Consider the following 21,976-nt stretch of genomic DNA (forward strand, 5'->3'; position numbering starts at 1 on the left):
GATATAATATCGATATCGATATTGCTATCCGATATCGATATCGATATTTTTCTTTCGATATCCCATCCCTACTTCAAAGTAAGATTATATAGCTAAATGGGATTGTTTCCGCTGGTTTTCATTCGCAATGAATAGATGTTTGCTCGGGTTTACATTAAAGGATTCGTGCAGAAAACATATAGTCTTATAATATTGAGGCAAAGAGATCGAGATTTCTTAAACAGGTATTTTAACTACCCATCAGAACGTTTCTTCGCAACCAAGGTGCAAAACTATTCGGGGATAAACAACATGATACCAAAAAAAAAAAAATAAAAAAAAATTAATCCATACGTAAAACAATCTAAATCAATATTCAGGTATTTAGATCAACAGTGGTAAAAGAGAAAATTAAAAGTGACAGAGCATGTTAAGTCCATCAAATCAAAAGAATGTACGTTCTACTATGCAATTTATGGTTGATTTTTTTTTTCAGAATTATTTTCATATTAACATCATTAAGTATTTTTATTATAACACCTTAACCTGTTATTTATGACACCACAACTTCACACCCTATTAGGTAACTAAATGTCTAAAATATGCGTATTTGTGTTGAGGAATATAATTTTTCAGTAAATCTCTTGGGAGACATTCTGGAACCCGGAACAGCATCCGTTTCAAGGTTTTTTAACTTTATATACCCATCATAAAATTTTCTAGGAAAGGGTGATAAATCAACAAGAATGGAAGTTAATTATCATGGAACTATTGACATTTCATGCAACCCATTTCCCCACGGGCCCGGATAAAATACCGATACGGAACATTAGGCCACATTCATTACTGACAGGATCAAAGATCAAACTTCACATCTTTATAAGGAATTTCCTTTATAAAACACCATAAGTTACCTTCTCAGACAAGGTCCTTAAAGACAGCCTTTTGTGGATATCGTGCATAGCTCTGGTATGCAATAGACAAAGCAAGATTATCCCTTACGGTGACTTATGACTTACTTAGAACAACAACCGTTGTTACAAAGCATTAATGGCATAATTCAAGCAGTTACTTACTCATTCGATCTTGTCTTACATGGTGCTTATGGCATTAAGCAGGCGATTGACCGCAGGGTCGGATCATGAACAAGCTATTTGAACAACTAGAGTTGCTTTACCTGTAACAGAAACGAGCAATTAGGTCCCAGTTAATAGGATAAAAAACATAAAGTATAAGATAAAAGATATATTATATATGTTTACGAGGTCATATATGAAGGGAAAATAGGGAATGAATTACAATAGATGGTTACGAATATCGAATGTAAGTGTAAAAAGCCTTGCTCAGAAACGAAAAGTTGTATGAAATTTAAAGTACATACTTACAATGATATATACATACTGGGATGTGACAGTAACTTTTACGCCAAAATAAACCGACTGGAAGTACTACTTTATAGAATTGATTTTTCACATTTTTTCGATTTTCTCCTAAAGGGTTCTGACGATGAACTTCAGTAAATAAATGAGCAATTAACTAGTATTTAAACCTATATATGTCTCATCCTCATTAAAACAGTCTGAGAGGTCTTTCAATTTTCAAAAAAAATCTTACTATAAATTACACTTTATTATATTTATTTGAAAAAGTTTTCATTGTTAACAATAACCAACAATAGACAAATACCAAACATTAAAAAATGAATACTAAAGGAGAAAAAAAGAAAAATAGAGATTTGAATGAGAAATCCGAGATGATCCGATCTTTCCCGAATACGGCTCCGTTATATTTTGTTAACTATTGTTTTCTAGGCAAAAAAAAATTATATTCGTCCCACATCTAGAAACCCTTAAATAAGAACTTTTATAGCAACAGAAAAACAAAAATTTTTTGTACGGAATTTCATCTTCTTTGGCCCTTAGATTTTTTTTTTCTTGAAAATCACAAAGATATTGATAACTTGACACAAAAAACAAACAAAAAGACCTCACCAATACAGTAAACTTGGGAGACATAAGTAGTTAGTAAGTGAAAATTATGGTACCGGATTTTTATTTCTGTGCCTCAGTGATAAAGCACAATATGTCGTATTTGTCTAAATTTACAGGAGAGCAATTTAACTCCAGATAAGAGTATACTTAAAAGTATTGTAATACATCTCATAATTAGTCTAGGACATAATAATAAGTATCTCAGAATTAGGCTAAAACAGTTCTGAACTAAAGAGGTATCGGAAGTTTATAGGAGATTATTTTTGACAGATTTTTTTCCTCTGAATAAAAATATAATCATTGTTTAGTTTTTTAAAGCATACTACTTCCTCCATACTTCGACTAGAAGATAGTGATCTATACCTGTATCTTTTTTAGCCCTGATGAAGCCCTGGAACGTGGGGCGAAACGTTAGCTCAATGTAAATAGTTTAATCAATATTTGAGTTTTTCTTTGACCGCAACCGGACCTTTCCTTTTATTATTACTACACACCGTCAATCAGCGATCTTCTAGTATTATATTTTTATTAATAAAATTATTAAATCTAATTTAGAAATATATTTTTACTAACATCCATGGTTTAATCAAAGTAAGTGGATTTAAAAATTAAATAGTGTGAATAAAATCGGAAAAAAATGCTGAAATGGGTTAATTATTTTACATTACGCAGAAGAGTTATCAAATTGTCATGAATACCCCTTCCTCTCCCCCCCACAAAAAAAAAAAAAAATCAGAGGAAACATCTAAGGATGGCAATGCCAGTATTATGAAAGTCAGATTCTCAAAATATTCAGTAGTAAATGAGCACGAAATCATTTTTAGATCATGTATCGATTAAAATTCTTTTGTGAAGGAAACAAAACCCACAATAAGGAAAGTAATATAAGACAACAGTTCTATCTTCGTTATTCCGGTCAAGTAAATATTTCTTGAAATAAAACGGACTAATTTTAAAAAATTTCAAACACCATTGTGTAAGGATTTAACAGTTTAATTTTAGAAATTAAAGTTACAATCCAATTGATTCACTGCATAGGAATGTGGTACCTTCACATATAACGTAAGCAGAACCTACGCGAATTCTTGTCGAGATGTGTGAAATAAATTACAACGTGCTGCAACGACTAATAACTAACAGTTAACGACGTTAAGGATGAGAATAGTCTGAATAAGGATTAAGGAATAAATTAAACAATCTTTTCATACCTAAGACAGTATTTGGTCTTAAAATATTATTTAAAAACAACAAAGATTCAGATTGAACTGATAACTTTAATTTGTATTTATTTTATATATCTTTTTTTTTTTTTTATATATTTTAAGTAAATAAATATCATTGTCCCTAACAAGCAATGCATTGGTACTGAAACTAACATAAATATCTAACGAATTTCAGTACGACAGACTATCGGAGTAGTATAAACTACAGATATATTAAATTGTCTATTTTTGATTTAACGTGTTAATTAAATCCTTTCAATAGGGAAAACAACTTTTCGCTAACATGTTTTCTTATTCTATATTCCTATCCTATAATTTATATCTAGATCCTATAAAAGACTCAATTTATTAATTGGTTCAAGGCATTTGAATGTAGTATGATAATGATTGTTAAATCGTGAGTTGCTTCTCTTGTATTTAAGAAACAGTCTTTAAAAAAGTAAAATAAAATTATATGTATAAATTCCTGGGAACAATATTAGATGCGATAAAATTGTTTGTACATGGACTCCGAAACGTTAGAGAAATTATATATTAGAACCCGTATAATAAAAATAGTAAAAAAAAAAATATTTTTTTTTAAGAACTTATTACTGAAGATTAATAAATAAATTACATGTTCTCAATATCAATATTCTATGGAATGATTGTGTTCAGAAGGTTATTTCAAGTTTAACTTGGTAATATATTTACTTTTTTAAATTAGTAATATTATTTTTTCACTTATTTATTTATTTTTATTTTTTTTACTTCTATTTATTTTGTTTATTACCATTTTATTTGTATATTTGTAAATATGGTGTGAATGAGCTATGATCCCTATTATCATTGTTGATAAATATGACATAATTTAATATTACACAATAAAAATATATACTAAAGGTTGGAAAAAATATTTTATGTTATCACGTTAAAACCTATCAGAAGAAAATAGGATAATAAATTTTCATCTGAAATGATAAATGATCGTTTGACGAAATATTCACGTTGTGTGATAATTTTTTCGCTTTTCAGGTGAAATGTGTAATTTTATAATTCATTATAATCAACTGTGTTACTCACTTATAGTTAACAATGTTTTGTCTCCTTTCACTTTATATTTTTTTAAATTACTTTTGGACTGTATTTATTCACAAATGTTTTTTTGAAATTAAAATGAAATATGAAGTTAATAGTTAAGTATGGAAATTAATTTAAATATTGGTGGGATGTTAACATTTTTTTAATCATATTTTATTATTCTTGACGTGAATTAAACTAATAATTAAAATATAGTACAACCTGTGATTCTTTGGTGATCTTGCTTGAAATAGTGCACTGTATGTGAAACAAAGGATATCATTAATATAACAAAATAAGGGGACAGACATTATTTGATCTTTCCTACACAATTAGAAAATTATTAAATGTTATTCCAACCCATGATTTAATTATGCAATACTAAAAACAAACGAATGAACACGATCGTTCGTTTGATCATTATGAATCAGATTTTTCTAGAAAATGCTTACAACTCTGAACATTGTACGTACGAGTAACTTCAAAATCACTTTTTTTTTTTCATTTTATATCTTCAGTATATATGTATACAAAAATAGTAAAGATTAAGAGTATTATGATAATACGATTTCCCGTCTTAATAAATTAATCATCAAAGTTGATGAACGACAAATACCATTATTAAAGAGACAGGATTATACAAAAAATATTTGGGTTATGTTCAAGAGGACAATCTGGTTTCTGATTTTTATTTTATTTTTTTTAAAGTTTCATCATTCATGTCATTTCTGACAGCTGCATGAGGATCACTTTTTTTTAATAATACTAAAAAAAAATTATAAATTTATTAACTTATGGATTATCATGAAAAATTGCTTTAAATGTTAAATACTTCAAAGATAATAACGAGATGAATTTTGTTGAAATTCTAGAAGATTAGCTAAAGAGTATTCATTTTAATACAATGTGTATTACAAAAAAACTCAAAATCATACTCCATCATACAATCATATGTCTTACAAAGAGATGGGGCTTTAGAACAGGAATGAAGTATGAATATGTATTGTGATTTAATAAACGCTCCTTATTTAACATAAGACAGAGCAGAAAAGCGCTTTAGCATTCGAATTTGAATTCTAAACTTAAATATAAGTGAAAAATCACTTAAATTTGACAGGCAGCTGTGGGCTATTAGCCTATTATTGTCGTCAAAGCGCCCACTCATGACAGGAATGTATTGACAGAAGCAATCAAGCAAGCCAAGTTTGTCAGGCAACTTCAAGTGGACATTCGAATGTGCATTGTTAAGATGTCAAATCGAAGGTGCCTTCTACCTATAGAATAATAGTGTCAAATGATATTAAGATTTCAGGTTTTTTATTTTATCATTAGACAGCGAATTCTTCGGTTCTACAGTCAACTTTTTTTGTTTGTTATCTTTTATTGCTTATAAAAAGAGTTCAAGAAACCGAAAAAGATATATTATTACATACTCACTCTTCATGTTAAATATTGGTGGTTAATATTAACAGTAAAATTTAATTTGAAAATCACCGATCTGGTTCACGTTTTGACGTCAAGAATGAACGGCATTTATTAAACATTTTGATAAACATTTTATTCAAATTTAACATCGTTATTTAATTGTTTAAATAAAGTCAAAAATATCCAAATTAAAGTCTCAAAACCTTCTTTATTTCCTTATAAATCCAAATTTTCGGATAACTCGGCTATCCTCAAGGACTATCTATCCCAAAGAGCTTTTATTATACATTGATATTTAACAGTTTTAGCAATTAACATTATCATTAATAAAATAGCATCTTCATTGTGTATAACAGTATTCCCTGGCCCTCTGTAACGTTGTGCCTCCTTATTCATTTCCTATATTAAAATTTCGTTAGTTATAATTATTGTATATTAGTAATATAAATAAGATTTTTTAAAAATTATATTAATAGTTGCTGCATCTCCACCAGGAATCAGCTTAAAGTAATAAATATGAGCAGTATTAAACCATAATTTTAGCATAAACGTACATACATTAAGAAATACAGATATTTTAAAGATATTTTATATTTTTTAATATCTGAATTGCGCAGAAAGTGCAAATCGCTAAAAACCACGAACAATGAAATGGGTTTGCCACTGCCGAAATTATTATCAATAGTTTTATTTCACTCGTATATTTCTTTTTTTATTTATAACTCATTTTATGTTTCATTCGTTTTAGTGGCAAACCCATTTGAAACCTGTCGTCATATGATTGAATAATTAGTTATGTGTGTGTTTTCTTTGGCTAAAGAAACTTTTTTTTCTCAACCTTCTATTAATTTTATTATCTCAGACAAAAACTAATACATAATACAAAAATAGGAATATGTATACATAATAAAAATAATTATCCTTTTATTGAGAGATTCATTTAAGATTGGTTGTGGGAGGGATCCGCTGTGTGCAGGAGAGCACTATAGCGCTTACTCACCGTCTGCGTTGTCACTAGTGCTTTTACTGTTGAGAATGCTATATAAAAAATTATTAAAAAAAACAACAACAGTATTTTTGTACACAATAATTGTGTAATTTTCTGCTATTTGTTCCAGAATAAACATTGATGTTTAGACCAATAAAGAGTGTACTTAATGAATCATCTTTCATCATTACAATTGCAACACAAAGGCATATCTAATTTATATTTAGTTATTATTTTTAAAAAATATCATAGTTAAAAATGTATGTTAACGTTATAAATACAATAATGGATTGATATTTTTGTCGTATTTGGTAACTACCCTATGTATTTAGGCAACATTAAATAAGACATTTCTCTTATTTATAATGTTCCTACCACTACAATTCCTAAAACTATGTATTGTCATCTTATTAAAAGACCAAGTCAGAAGGTCTTAAACCTTGGGCAACGATAGCAGTTGTATTTGTAGGAAGACGAAGAGGGTAGTGCCTGGCGGCTAAAGCAGTGGGTGAAGGTCGACATGAGTGTTCTCTTAACCTCTTAACAGGCTAGGACTAAAAATAACAACTTCTGTCTAGTCATACCTCTTCATTAGTGCTTCTCCCCGAGCAACTTAACATCGATAGTCTTAAAAGATTTCCAAGGTTTAGAAAAAAATAACAACAGTTGAGAAACTACGTAGTGGATTCTTCCTAAAAGGATGCGACATTTTTTTTTTTTAGTATAATAATTTTTTGCTGCTTTCAGTTAATTAAATTTGCGCTATAATCAGTGAAAAAATAGAATAACACGAAGCATTATATTTTAATTTTTAAATATTAGATTTATAGTAAATAATCTGTATTTTTTTTTTCGTACCCTTCATTAAAATAAAAATTAGTACTTTATACATATATAATACATTAAATGCATCATATATACATTACTGTGCTATCTCTCTTTGATTGCTTTGTGGTTTTATAAGGTGTTGTAATGAGTCCAGCTCAGCTGTTATAGTTTAGCTACAGCCATGGAATTAATGAAACGAAATTTTTAGGGAAGATACGTTATAAAATGAAATACAACGCTAGTAACACACCTCTATGAGAAGAAATTATTGGTATTTTGATTAATTAGTGCCTGATTAAAGATTGGTTGGTTGGCTCAAACCAAAAACCAAACAATTGTATCATTACGGATCACAGTTAATTCAATCTCCAAATCTTCACTAAGAATAATTATAAAAATGAGTTTAAGTAGAGTTTTACCACACTCACAGTTTCCTTTCATCAAGTCACAAGAGAAATATATTTCTTTAGCTTTCTATAAAGGAATATATTCCGTTTATATAAACAATAAAAAAGAAAGAGAGAAAAATATGAAAGCATTCAGATATTATAAAAAATATCTGTAATAAAACTATAAAATTATGTAAGTACCAAGAACAAGTCTTCAGATTAAAATCTGTTTACTAACATGATCCCATGTTCCTTGAACATTTATATAATTAAATTAATTAAAATTATTAAATTAAATTTAAAAAACAATAAATTTAAAATAACAATTAACAGAAGATAAATTATACAACAAAATTGTTTTCTAATATCAGAATAATCATAAATAAAAAAAAAAGTAGATTTAAGAAAATAATCTAAACTTCAGATACAGCGCACCTAAAATACAAATCATAATAAACAAAGTTCCGAAAAAAATAAATAAATAATAATTCTTGTAAGGAGTGAATTTTTTTATGTTCCTTAATAAACAAAAATTCGAATTGACCGTGAAATTCAAATTCTATTTGTTTAAATAGGTGTATTTTAACAACTTTTTGATACCATAGAAACTCGAAGCCTACCAGTTAATTTTACAAGCAGCTATGACAAACTTTCATGAGCTTGGTGCTAATAAAAAGGCATTAATTATCTGAAACTGGCGAAAGTTCTATAAATACCTGATGGAAGAAAACGTATTTCATTTTTGGTTCGAGTTCACCGTTTAACATGAACAGCACTTATAATTAAATTTTTGACTTTGCCATCTATGTAATAAAACCTTTGAACAAGTTATACCATGTAATAAACATATAATAAAACGAAATGTTAAGCTAAAAGTAGAAAGGGCTATGAATTGGCGATATAAATATACGAGAGAACATATTAGAATATGTAAAAAATAAACGAAAATTAATCTGAAGTATGTATGTTAAAGTGGAAAGATAGTGTTATCATTAAAAAATTAATTCACAGCGTTCGATACCAATTAATTTATATAGGCAATAGCATCAAAGGCGATGAAAAAAAATTATAAGAGCTGCAGTCATATTTTAATAAATGTTTTAAATATGCAATTTATTGAATAACCAATAAATACATCATTATACATAAATGTTTACAAAAATATATACTTGAATAATTAGCATGTAAGAAGTAAGCATTTTAATTAATGATAACATGATTTTCATTACATTTTCTTAAAAAAAAATCCTCATAGGTTATTCGATTAAACAATAAGTTTTTGATTAAAAAAAAACACTTCAAAAAATGATGAATAGAATATGGTCCGGGTGCGGTAAAAAAAAAAACTCAAATAGTAGATAATTATACTATTTTATTGAACCAACGTTTTGCCCCATGTTGCAGGGCTTCGTCAGGGCTGTTTTGACGGCAGTCAAAAACAAAGACAATGACAAAAACAATGACTTTGTTTTTGACTGCCGTCAAAACAGCCCTGACGAAGCCCTGCAATGTGGGGCGAAACGTTGGCTCAATAAAATAGTATAATTATCTACTATTTGAGTTTTTTCTTACCGCACCCGGACAATATTCCATTCACCTATACACACGGTCAATCAATAATCTTCCAGTATGTTTCAATTCCGAACAGTTGGAATTAAAAAAATTGCCTGAGTTTCTTTCTCATATGTAGTGTTTTGAAATATATTTAGAAAAATTGTTCTATTTTAATGTTTTATTCTGGGATTTTTTTTTCTTATGAATTTTAAGATTCATGCGTTAAAATTCTATGTCAGTTCGCCCTAGGATAAGAACTAAGAAGTGTTTATAGAAAGCCAATAAATCTACTTTAGGAAAGCTATTATTTCAAAATTATTGAAAATGCTGTTTTTTAACACCTATTTTACAGGTGAAAATTGAAATTTTAGGTATTCAATTTTAATTAATCTAAAAAAGTTTACTTTTCGGCAGTGGATTTACTAACTTTTTATAGAAAACTCATCGTGTTTTTTAAAAATAAACAAACTCTTCAAGAGGCATAAAAACAATACATCAAAAATATAAGAAAGCCACTCTCATTTCATCAGTCACGGGGGTTTGCCGTTCCTCGATTCACATAATTTAGTTGGCTAAACAACACTCATCAATTCGGCAGTTAAATAAATGATTAGACTCTTGGACGCTGTTGACTTCGAATTCATATTTCCACCAAGACTTTATTGCTAATGCAAATTTCACAACATCAATTTACAACTTCATCCATTTACTTAATAAAAAGACAGTTCGCCCGATTGAACATTGTATAATTTATGCACGGCTGTCACTACCGGCATTTAATGCTTGGCACGCCTGCCTTGGAGATAGGTACTTGACGATAAAAGTGCATAGATAAAGACTAAATTTACAAGCAGTCCGAAGGTTAATGCTTTTCTCATGGAAACGGTATAAAAGAGCTAATAAGAGTTTGTCGTGGAACATAAATCAAAAGCATCTTCTCAACATATAATAAATATACATTCGAGAATAATCGCTATTACGACTGACAAGTTGATAAATTTCAACGGCTTCCATAAAAGTCAGAAACAAATGAACGAAGTGAGGTCTTTACAGCGAGGATTACACTCTATAATCAGAAGTGGGGGAGGGGTGTCAAAGGTTTGCTTTGGAGTTACATCACCTTAGCGTGGGCGTTCTATAAGTCCTCGGGGACTCATTCAAGAAACATCTTGAAGAAAGAAGAACCTTCGATAGTTAATTGGCAGAAGGACAGAAGTGACTAACAACTTGTAATGTTGAAGACATTTCGTTAATTAATAAAGACAAATGACTTCTACTGATTGGTACAAATAGTCCGAGTAGTGTCGCTCCCACAATAAATATTAATTTTTTTACATTTTATTTGAATAATTAGTCAATGAATAGAAAATATTATTTATGTGATTGATTACAAAGAAGATACAAAATCCTTAATTATTCCTTCTTGTAGAGAACCGAAAAAACAACAATACTAGTCAAATGTTTAAGACTGTTTAATTCTTCTGGCCTTTTTGTGCGAAGTTTGTATCGAGTCAAAATTCAATGTTTAATGTTTAAATTAATATTTTTTGCTTTTAAAACACATTTCACAGAGAAAAAAACGCTGGAACGTGCTTTTATAAACCATGAACCATACAATACTTTTGAAATAAGATTAATTTTTAATTATTTTTTGTAATAAAAAAATCACGACAACTCAGGAACATGTTTTTGTCTATTTAGACAGTATAGATAATTATTGTTCCAATTTGAAATCATTTCATATCATCTTTTTCGCTGATGGTACTTGAATTCTTACCAATAATTTCTAAGGAATGTGTTAATAGAAACGGAAACTATCTACTTCCGTAATCTTTTCTTAGTAAGAATGTGATTCTCATAAATTTAGATATCCCTCGAGAAAAAGGAAGCGGAAGATTGTTTGTGAACGAAGACAAATGCTGATGGCAGCGGAGAGCGGAAGAAGGGGGAAGAAGAAACATGCCTTATGTATCAGAGCAAGATGGAAAGGAATGATGTTTGTTTGGAAGGCGGTCACAGGCACAAACAAACCCAAGGGAAGCGACGATAAAGAAGATGGAAACGGAGTTGGTAGTAGGAGCTTCCAGGAAGTCTCATCCAGCTAAGTCACGATACGGAAAAAATGTTTGTGTATACGTGGAATGGGAAATATCAAAAGGGGTTTATTTTAACTACCCTGACAACAGCCCTCGTTTTGTTTGCGTTCTATTTTATAATCGTTTTTAAGATCATCAATTATATGAAAAAAACCTTTCGTCAAAAACAAACACACACATCACCAGTGCATGGCGCTAAAGTACGACCCTTCTGAACAATAAAATTTCCTGATAAGTCCTCCATTCGTTAATATAACCGGGCATGGTCCAATTTCTGGCTTAGTGGTGGCTTAAAGGCTTAGAGGTGAGCGAGCTGCAGTGCTAGGACTAAGGAGGATTTTAAGAGCATCAGTAAGGATCATTCTAAAACATCGTTCCATTTTTGACCGATAAATAATAAAAGTTAATAATGCTCACAAACGTAATACTTATTTTATTAAATTGATAGCCAAATATTGAATAATTAAAAAAAATATCTCAATGTTCCATATGTTGTTGATTTGACCAGAACCATATACCTATCCTTTCACGATAAACTTCCCAAACCCACTTGTTCCTAACCTGGCAACTCCTTTATTACCTAACAATCCTCCTAGGCGAAAATAAGATGGCCTCGAGATCTTCTCCTCTAGAAATGTTATTTCAGTTCTATCAATGGGTAGATTCTCCACAAGTTTGTATCATGTCATTATATCACCTACAGCAAATGTACTTATATATTTTTATACAGTTATAAAAAACAACAAATAAATTACAAAAATACAACTTAATATATGTATAATATTACACAATACAACTTAAAATATGTAATAGAATTCTATCCGAACAACTGTAAAAAAAAAAAAAAGGGTTTCACACTCATTTAAAAGCTCAGTTGAATCGGTCGTTCAACGTTCTATTTAAATAAATGGAGTGGTTACATTTAAATAATCAAACGGAAAAATAAAAATAATTCGAAATAAAAGCTACAAAACAGCACCTCTAAATTAATCGTCAAAAGTTGATCAAGCCCATATAAGCGCAAAAAATGTTGTATCTATTAAAATTTGAATGTTTTATTTTGAGTATTTTTATCTGTAACCTGAATTATTAACTTACAAATGATTGTTATGACTTGAATATTTATAGCTAATGGTATAATCATATATTTTGTATAAGGGACAATTTAAGTAAATGCAGGGGCGGTAATTGAAATTACACGGCCTTTAAATAATGTTGATGTCATGTTGCATAATGTAGTCACATTAAACTTAACCGCATCGAGATAACGCAGAAACAGGTGGTCATTAAGTTATTCACTTAACAAGTGCTACAAGAAAAAACAACAATTTTCCACTTCCCACCTTAGCTGCAACGAAGCGAGCTAACTGATTTAATTTATTACCGTTAAACATAGAATAATTTATTGCCAATTGCTATTAGAGTAATTAATCAGCGACAGGGTCCCACCATTTGTCGCTTCTAATTTTAAGGCGCGCTCCTGCGACTATGTTTTAAAATTGACTTGATCACTAAAAAGCTGTGTTCGCAAAGTAGTCCAATAACTTAACAGCTCATTCACCTCGAGATCATAAATGCATAATATTAGCATTTCGGTCTTATTTTCCCTTCATAAGAAATATTATGTATATCATATTTTTTTTTTTAAATGAAGCTGTTGCTGGTAGAGAATGGGTTAAGTCACGTGATAGTCATTCCAAAATAATGAAGCTGATATTTTAACTAATGTATTTTTTTGGTATCCAAACAAGAAGCTAGTAAGCTGATGTAATATTTAATAATTAAACACTACAGCAACAAACAATCAAAATTTCTTTATACTTTTGCGATGAAAAGAAATAAGTACAAAACTCCTATCGAATCCTATTTTCACTCCTCTAAATCCTCAAAAAAACCCTAATACACTAAATTATTTTCATAATTATTGTATTATGAAGAATTGTATACCCTAAATGTTACAGAATTAGTCAAAAATAAATAATATTGTTTAAAAATAACTCCTTACAAATATAAAACGCCCAGTTTTTAATCTATTTTACTATAAACGATACCTCATGGAATTTGAAAAATTGGTCCCAAGACTTCTTGAACAAAACCGTTTTATAAAAAAAAACAGTAGCTTTCATTTAACCAATTCGTAGTAAATTTACATAAATTAATAACCTTCCTATTAATATTAAAGTGTCTTCAAATTTTGCTCTCTTGAGATTCGTTGCTTTTTAATTTAGTTTTTTAATATCTTTCCAACATCAAGATAACCTAACCGAATAAGAAACCTTACTAATTATGAATATAAAAGGAACAATTAGGGTTCAGTTAGGTTTTCTTGATGTTGAGAAGAGAATAAAAAAATAAATTGAAAAGCAACCAACCCAAAGGAGCAAAATTTGAAGTCACCACTGTAGCCGTTGAGTCAACTCTGTGGGTTCGGGAGCCCTCCAGGATACATCCAGCCTCATGAAGTTAGTATTCTTAATTGTGTAAAAGTCTGGCAGTCCAGCGTGATTCTGGTAAAATCCCATCCTTGCACAACCGTTGGTCTAGTAACAGTACTTCCAAAGTATTGCACCTCCGACTCTCCATGGTTTGTCGAGGTACAGATTTAATTTTAATTTAATACTTCAAATCTGACAAAAAACAAAATTATCTAAAAATTTACTGATGTGACTTTCACAATTGCACATAACGATATTAATACAAATTAATAATTAACAGATAAAATAACGTAATATCAAGCCATTTTAATAATAAAATGTGCAGTAATAATACTGTATAATTATTGCACTTATTAATTATTAATTATTAAGCATTTTTCTAAACTAATGTTTTACTAAGAAACAGAGTTTATTCAGTCCTAAACAAATTCTTTTCTTTATACTCTGTTTTATCTATTCTATTTTTTCATTCCTAATCTGAATGAACTTGGTACATGCTCGTCTTCAAAATATATATGCTTTTAAAAAAAGCTCATAACATATCTCTATAATAAAAGCAGTCGCGTCGTGGTATTGCAGGTACTGTATATGGCTTGCCCCATGTCAATTTCTAAATTATATCAATAGGCAATTTATTGTTATAGTTTTAATAATTTGTGTGCTGACTTGAAAAATTAATAAATAATAAATTAAAGATTAACTAAATATTATGTGAAAAGAAGGGGGACCCACTAAAGGACGAGACTTATTAACAGTATATTTATTTAATGACAAAAAAGTGAGCCAATTCAACGTAAAATAGAATGAGCAAGATTTATAATAAAGTAACCAGTAATTTCCTAGTGTTGTGACGACAAAAGGCCTCATAAGATTATGGTCAAGACTCCATTTGGATCACAATATATTTTATTATCATTATTATTATTGACATTATTTGGCTGACGCACGAGTAAAACTTAAAAAAATTGAAAATATTAAAAAATACATATCTGGGAAATTTATTAAAACTTTTATAGTATTTTTTATATAAAAAAAGTTTTTATGGAAAATCCATAACTTTGTCATAGTCATACAATAATTACAAATTGTTTAACAATATATATATATATATATTTTTATATTTATATTTAAATGCTTCATTTGTATTTAAATGTATTTTAATTATATTTATATGTTTTATAAAATCACAATCGATTTATCGTATAATACTGAAACAATTAACCCTCTATAATTGGGCATTTTGACTGTAGGTGAAAATTTTTCATTCAATAAATAAATAAATGAATAAGGATGTCGGAACTCATAAAGTTATAGCATATGGTATTGCCTACTTACTTGCTCCTTATACAGGTACTTTCTATTTCATTTTCATTATTATTTTTTTATGATAATGTATAAATATTTAGAAAAAGGCTAAACAAATAAATATGGTAATTAACTAACTGATATATTTTAATACTAGTTTTTTCAGGGTGCTATTCTCCTCTTTAGAAATTAAAAATTAAAACTAGTAATCAAGCTTCATTGAATGTAAATCATAAAATCGACAGATGCACTATAATTTTTTGTCATGATGCAACCATTCTTTTTATTTTATTTTATATTATTTTTTTATATAATACCGAAATAAAATTATAGCCAAAAAAGCGTATTTTTATAGGTCATTTCACGTAGGCAATTCTGGTGGTCCTCTAAACCGAATTTAACTTTTTCTACATTTTCTAAATGAATTTTATTTGTGTATTATAAAATATAATTTCCTATATAAAATCGCTTTAGTTTCTTTTTTCTATTAAAATAATTTCCAATTTTTTTTTCATAACGCAATGCTCAGTTTATCTTAATGTTATATGCAACTGAATTTGAATGGACACATCCCTGCTTTGCTAGAATAGTAGCACATCTGCCAAAAAAATCTGTATTTGACGTATTATATAATTTGTATCATATACTCTGGTTAACTCTTGGCAACTCTAGTAGCTTTGGAATAGTCTATAGAGGGATCAAAGTAGAAAAAGAAACCCCTGTCCAGTATAATATCTTTGAAACACATTCATTTCATAATAAAACCTAAACTTTTTTTTTTGTCAGATGTGTCACTATTCAAACAAAATAGTGCTGTGTCCGAAAAGAAATACCACTTTCATCTGTAAGCCTCCCTGACCCGATGTAGCTGAAACGAAGGAAATTGATTTACCAAATAAAAATGTTAAACCTGTCACTAACAAGGGAATAATTTAAGATCGTACAAGCAGTTATAAAAATTACAACTTCTGAACAACAGCCGTAGAGATTGCATTGACCCTTTATCTCCTCGGGTGCCACGCCGACTTTCCATGCCCCTGTCTTGAAATATGATATGGCACTTAAAATTTACTGTGAGGGAAGCAACACTGTTTATGGCGCACAACGACCCTATGGTAAATGAGTGTCATAAAATTTATTTCTATCTTGTATAGGAGTCACCAGAATATAGTAAATCAAGGAGACATCGTTATTCCGATACAGCTACAACGGAAACAGAAAAGGAGTGGTCCAGCGTACACATTTCTATTCAAGTTATAAAATTTTTTTTTCACCTTAAATTAAACACCGATAAAATAATTCAAGAAGAGGAAAAAAAAGTGGTGTTCTCTAAGAAAAAAAATACAGAAAAACAAGAGTAATTCTGCTCAACCCTATGCTTTCTCAAGCACATGGCAATTTCTATGACATACCTTAATAATATTATTTTGCTTTGAGATTAGCACAAAATTAATATTTTCTTTCACCATGACCTTTTAATTTAAAAATTGTAATTAATATTTTTTAAGTTAAGAGTAGTTATTTAAGTTAGTAGTAGTTTTTAACTCAACAAACCTTCTTACCTTATCTTCCTAACTGGACACACAGGTCTACACACACTCGCATATTTAAAAAGAAAAAAAAAAGTAATAAATTTATTTAATATAGCAGCATTTATGTGTAAACCTAATGTTATTACGTTAAAAGCAAACAGTTAAATCATAAAATAAAGTAACCGAAGTTTATCGAAAACCTTACATTTTATTTGTAACTCTTAACCGGTCATTTCTGACAAACGGGTTTGTCGGCTACGTATTCTAACCAGAGTGGGCGGGTCAAGTCTTCATACTAGGGGGCCTAGGTTTCTAAGGTGACGCCTAAACTTCTTCGACTTCAGTTTATCGAAAATTGAAATTAAAAAAGGACTATGTTCACCGAGAAATGAAATTCAAACAATAATTAAAATTGCTGTAAACACGAAGATATCCTTCGATCTAAAGATATTAAAAATCGATGTCTCTTCACAGATTATTGACGATCATTATCGGAAGACTGTCATAATCAATTTTTCATTGAATAATTTTATTGGATTTTTTTTCATTAACGCCCATGTATCCGTTAAGCAGTTTTGAATATCACCTGTAATTGGGGTTGAATTGTCAGAAATGAATACAAACCATCAATAATATGTGTGTGTGTGTGTGTGTGTGTGTGTATATATATATGTATATATATAACCCTACAAACATAAATTTGATTTAAATAATACACGGTCAAATTTCAATTTGTGCATTACAGAAATATAAAACAATTAAGGAGAGAATTTAATAACAGGCTAATTTGAATAATAAGCGAAATAAAATATTAATAATTCTTTAAATATTAATAAACAAATTTGAAATCTTTATATAGTTAAATAAAAATGTTGAAATAACTCCCTGGGAATCATCCACCATCACATAGAAAGAAACTGATGAGTAATTGAATCATCCAGAAGTACGATGACATGCATATATTGCATATTTTACTTGTTATTTTATTACTTTTGCATATATTTTCAATATTTATTATATATTTATTTTTCTATTTTTACATATATTAGTTAATTGTCTATAGATATTTGTTATTTACCTATTTTGTTTATGAATATTTATATATCTATCTATCACTACTTTTTTTAATTATTTTTATCAATTATATGACATAACAAAGAGTTTATAACATATTTATTTAAAATTAATATTAGTAGTATTTTGTATTTTAAGTGTGTTTAATTTATGTTAAAGTGGAAAATAAGGGGGGTGGGAGAGAAGTCACTTTGGGTTGAAAGAAAAAAAAAAGAAAGAGAAAAAAAGTATAGTAAGAAGAAAAAACAATAATGAAAAAGAATAAAAAGATAAAAGAATCAAAGCAATGAAAAAAAGTCATAAACTATTATTATACATTGTTTACTTGTTATACTTGTATCAAGATTAAAAAAAAATTGTTTAATTAGACTTGAATAAGTAAGCTGTGTAGCGATTAACACAATGAAGTTGGGCAGCACATATTTGTAGTTTTTGAATACAGTTTTTCTCCTTCTCTACTATATAATTTTAGATTTAAAAAAAGGTTTAGTTAATGCAGTTCATAAGGTTTTTTGGCTTATTCTTTTTAATTATTATTTAATAAATACCTTAAATTTAACAAAATATTACACTTACAGCACCTGGGTATTACTGTGGATTGTTCCTTATGCACCTAATGATAAATTGACTACGTAAATAGTTGCATGTTAATTTATAGTACATTTATTTATTTATATTCATGAGGTTGACAGTAAGCTAATTAAGTGTACCCTTATTAGCCTCGGCACGGACCGGATGACATTCAGATCCCGCCCTGACATTGAAAGGAGCGTAACCTTGTGCCAATAAACGAGGAAGCGAACCCCGATATGGCCAAAGGCCCGCACGCTAAAATACACCCTCACTCAGGAGCCAATTACAGCTTGCTTTTCCACCACTTCTTCCGGGTTGAGAATGGTTCACAATCGAAGAAATACGCTTGACCCCGAGTCAAACAACTGTACATGCGGTGCTAATTTTAAACAACCTATTGGTAATGACCAATTCTAATAAATAAATAAAAAGGAATTATTACTAACATTTTATAAGTCATTCCTGTTTAAGCCTATTTTGTTCCAAGGTTTCAAAATCATAATAAATGCTTAGGGAACCAATTTCCGTTTGTATACATCCTAGTAATGCCCTTGCAAAACCAAAGCTACACAATCAGATTTGATGAAATCCTCTCACTAGATTTTTGAGCTACTCCCCCCCCCCCTCTTTGGACGTTTCAGACCGAATTAACATTTTAGAGATCTGTTCTTTACTAACGCCCATTTTGACCGTCGCAATGCTAGCACTTGAATTATATTTACTAGGTACAGTTCCTTCAATTCGGCGTTGTGCAGCCTTCTAAATTCTTCGTTTAACTCATCCTTTTTTCGGGTCAAATATTTTATGCAATACTTTATTCTCAAAAAATTGAGGCGCCGTTCTACCCTTAGTTAAAGATGCCACGTTTCGCATTCGTAAAGAACAGTTACTAATTAAATACATTAAAAATATAGATTATATAAAGCTAGTTTTGCAATTGTTATTTATAACAAATTTTGTGGTAAACTACTTTGAGGATTTTCAACGAATCGAATGAGCAGCTGTCTCAATAAACAATAAAAACCCAAACAGCGACATTTTCATTATAAGGTGAATAAATATATTTTAAAATATTATTGCTCAACTAAAAATGTATATTTCTTTTTTTAAGCGTTTGAATTAAAAAATAAAATAAACTCCATATTGTATTTTTTTATGACCCCCTTCTTGGTTATTTCAGACATGAGGGGGAGGCCAAGATTTTCATTTTATGGGACCACCACTTGATGAAAAAGGTCAACACTCCAGGCCGAATTCAAACCGGCACCTCCCGCAGTTCTCAGATCGTTAAGACCTGCCCCTCAACAACCTGAGCTACGGGCGTCCCTGCGTATGGAAGCTAATAGCGGTTGGGGTTGGTTACAAGAAGAACTAAATATAAAGAGCCAATGGAATTATGTTTTGCAAACCATATCAATTTTCTCTATTGATTACTACTATTGAACGACCATAAAAATCGACTGTCACATCGATTTGTATAAAAATGGAGATGAAAGATAGCAGGTCCAACTAACGCAAACCCCTAAACTACTTGACTACTATATGTGACCGGTATTAGGCAATGGAAACATCATTCATGATTTTGAAATGTTACATTATTGGAATGTAAGATATAGACGTAATATATATTTTATGACACTTGAAGGTATTCATGAAATCGTAGAATCCTATAGCCATATTTTGAAATAGGATTTCTTGGTTGGGACGTAATTTTGTAATCAGAGAGCCCAACTTCAGATGTATAGATGTATTCATATTTGGTCTTTGTGTTGAACGATTTAGTTAAAGTTATGACAAAATAATTATTTTGAAACCAATAATTGGGATTATTAGTAATATTAAGTCAATGAAAAATCAGTAAATTATCTTCCGGATATTTAAAATAAATCTATCTCTAACTTCGCAGCATCATTTTATTACAAATCTCTAATTATCTTTAATTATATATATTATATATTAATTAGTATATTTCTTCAGTCTCCATAAAGAATTTTATTTTTAAGCATTTGAGCAAGAAAATCTACATTTAAAAAAAAAATCGAGAAATAATTGATGAATTGATCACTTCCTAATATAAGCTTTCCTTCCAGGATATAAGCACATGCATTTGAAATTTAAAAGAGTATTACTGATAATAAATAATTGAATTCAATAATTTATTAAATTGATTACAATAAATTATTTACGGCCTTTATAGTCTATTGCTAAAGTTCCGAATTTGTTAGTGACCGATCACCCTGGACCGGCCGGTCTTTCAATAATCAATTATCACTCTAGATTACAAATGAATAAATTATGGAATAAGATTAATAATACTGCACAAGATTATTTCTTCACTAATAAGTAATTTGCGAAATAATTATTGGATAATAAATATAAATAAATTCTTACACTTCAAATAAATAATGTGATCCAATAATAATCTACAATCAACAGCTATTGGTTACGAAACGATTTTTTTTAAATATTACGAAATCATTGCTGTATGAACTGAAACAGTTAAATAAATATTATATAATTTACAAGAAAACAAAACTTGTAAATATGTAACCCGTGAAAAAAAATCAATTTATATAATAATTTAATAAGATTCAGTAATGATCAACCAAATAAATAATCCTTTAATCCGGCATGATCTCGCCATGGAGTAGTTAAAATTAAACATCTTAATTTCTCTACAGAAAAATAATTGTACCTTATATAATAATGCAAACGAATGGCAAGACGCACTAAATTACTCCAATAAAACTTATTTTAGGATAAACTAACCTTTTCTTTTTAATGAGACAAGGAGATACCAAATTTATCTTTGAAATTGTAAATAAGTAAAGTTTCTTAACCTGAAAAGAGTTTCAAAGTGGTGTAGTTAATGCAGATCTTTGTCAAGAGTAAATACTATTTTTTTTTTTTGTACTTTGGGTTTAATGTCCTTATGTTCTCCAACCTGTGGAAGGGATGAAGAGTTGTCTCAGGGGTAATCGACCTTTTGTTGCCACAGGGTCCGAGGTTATTAAAAGTCAACCCGCCCTAGCTGGATTTGAACCGGCGCCGCTTTTGACACGTGAAAGTTTGTCCCACAACACGCTCGACCACAAATCGGAGGAATAAGAAGTAAATTTGGAAAAATCAAAGTTAATGTATGGGATTAAACATACTGCTAAAATAGAGAAGTAGTTTGTCGAATGTAAAAATTCACTTCAAAATTCTAAGCGTATCTGTCGGTTTGTTAGACAATGAAATATATGAGAAAATTGAACACTTTTTTCCGTTTGTAAAAATTTATATTAGTGTGTTGTCGAGAATTATAGAAAAAACACTGTTGATTTAGTTAAAAGTGCTACAGTATTACACCAGGGTAATAGTTGAAAAGCCCTACCCAAAAAGAACAATAGTACAATGCCACAATTGCCAAGAGTATGGCCACACTAAACATTATTGCCATCACTTACCTAGGTGCGTCAAGTGTGGCCAACAACACAAATCTGGAGAATGCAGCAAGCCTAGGCAAACACCTGCCGTGTGTGC

General features: G+C 29.5%; 1 protein-coding gene across 5 annotated transcripts in view; it reads right to left on the reverse strand.

The window, feature by feature from the left end:
• The window catches only part of AdamTS-A (ADAM metallopeptidase with thrombospondin type 1 motif A), a 500,044-nt gene that overhangs the window by 216,907 nt on the left and 261,161 nt on the right, over nucleotides 1-21,976 (reverse strand). The window contains exon 1 of one of the 5 annotated variants that reach the window (XM_067053271.1): nucleotides 1,056-1,130. The exons of the other annotated variants lie outside the window; for them this stretch is intronic. Coding sequence (XP_066909372.1) covers nucleotides 1,056-1,059 — 4 coding nt within the window. The 5' untranslated portion in view covers nucleotides 1,060-1,130. Of the gene's footprint in view, nucleotides 1-1,055; nucleotides 1,131-21,976 lie in introns of those variants that run through there. 5 annotated transcript variants of the gene reach the window in all.

Source organism: Halyomorpha halys, unplaced genomic scaffold, assembly GCF_000696795.3.
Source record: "Halyomorpha halys isolate HHAL.00 unplaced genomic scaffold, Hhal_1.1 Scaffold928.1, whole genome shotgun sequence".
NCBI classification, from domain to species: domain Eukaryota; kingdom Metazoa; phylum Arthropoda; class Insecta; order Hemiptera; family Pentatomidae; genus Halyomorpha; species Halyomorpha halys.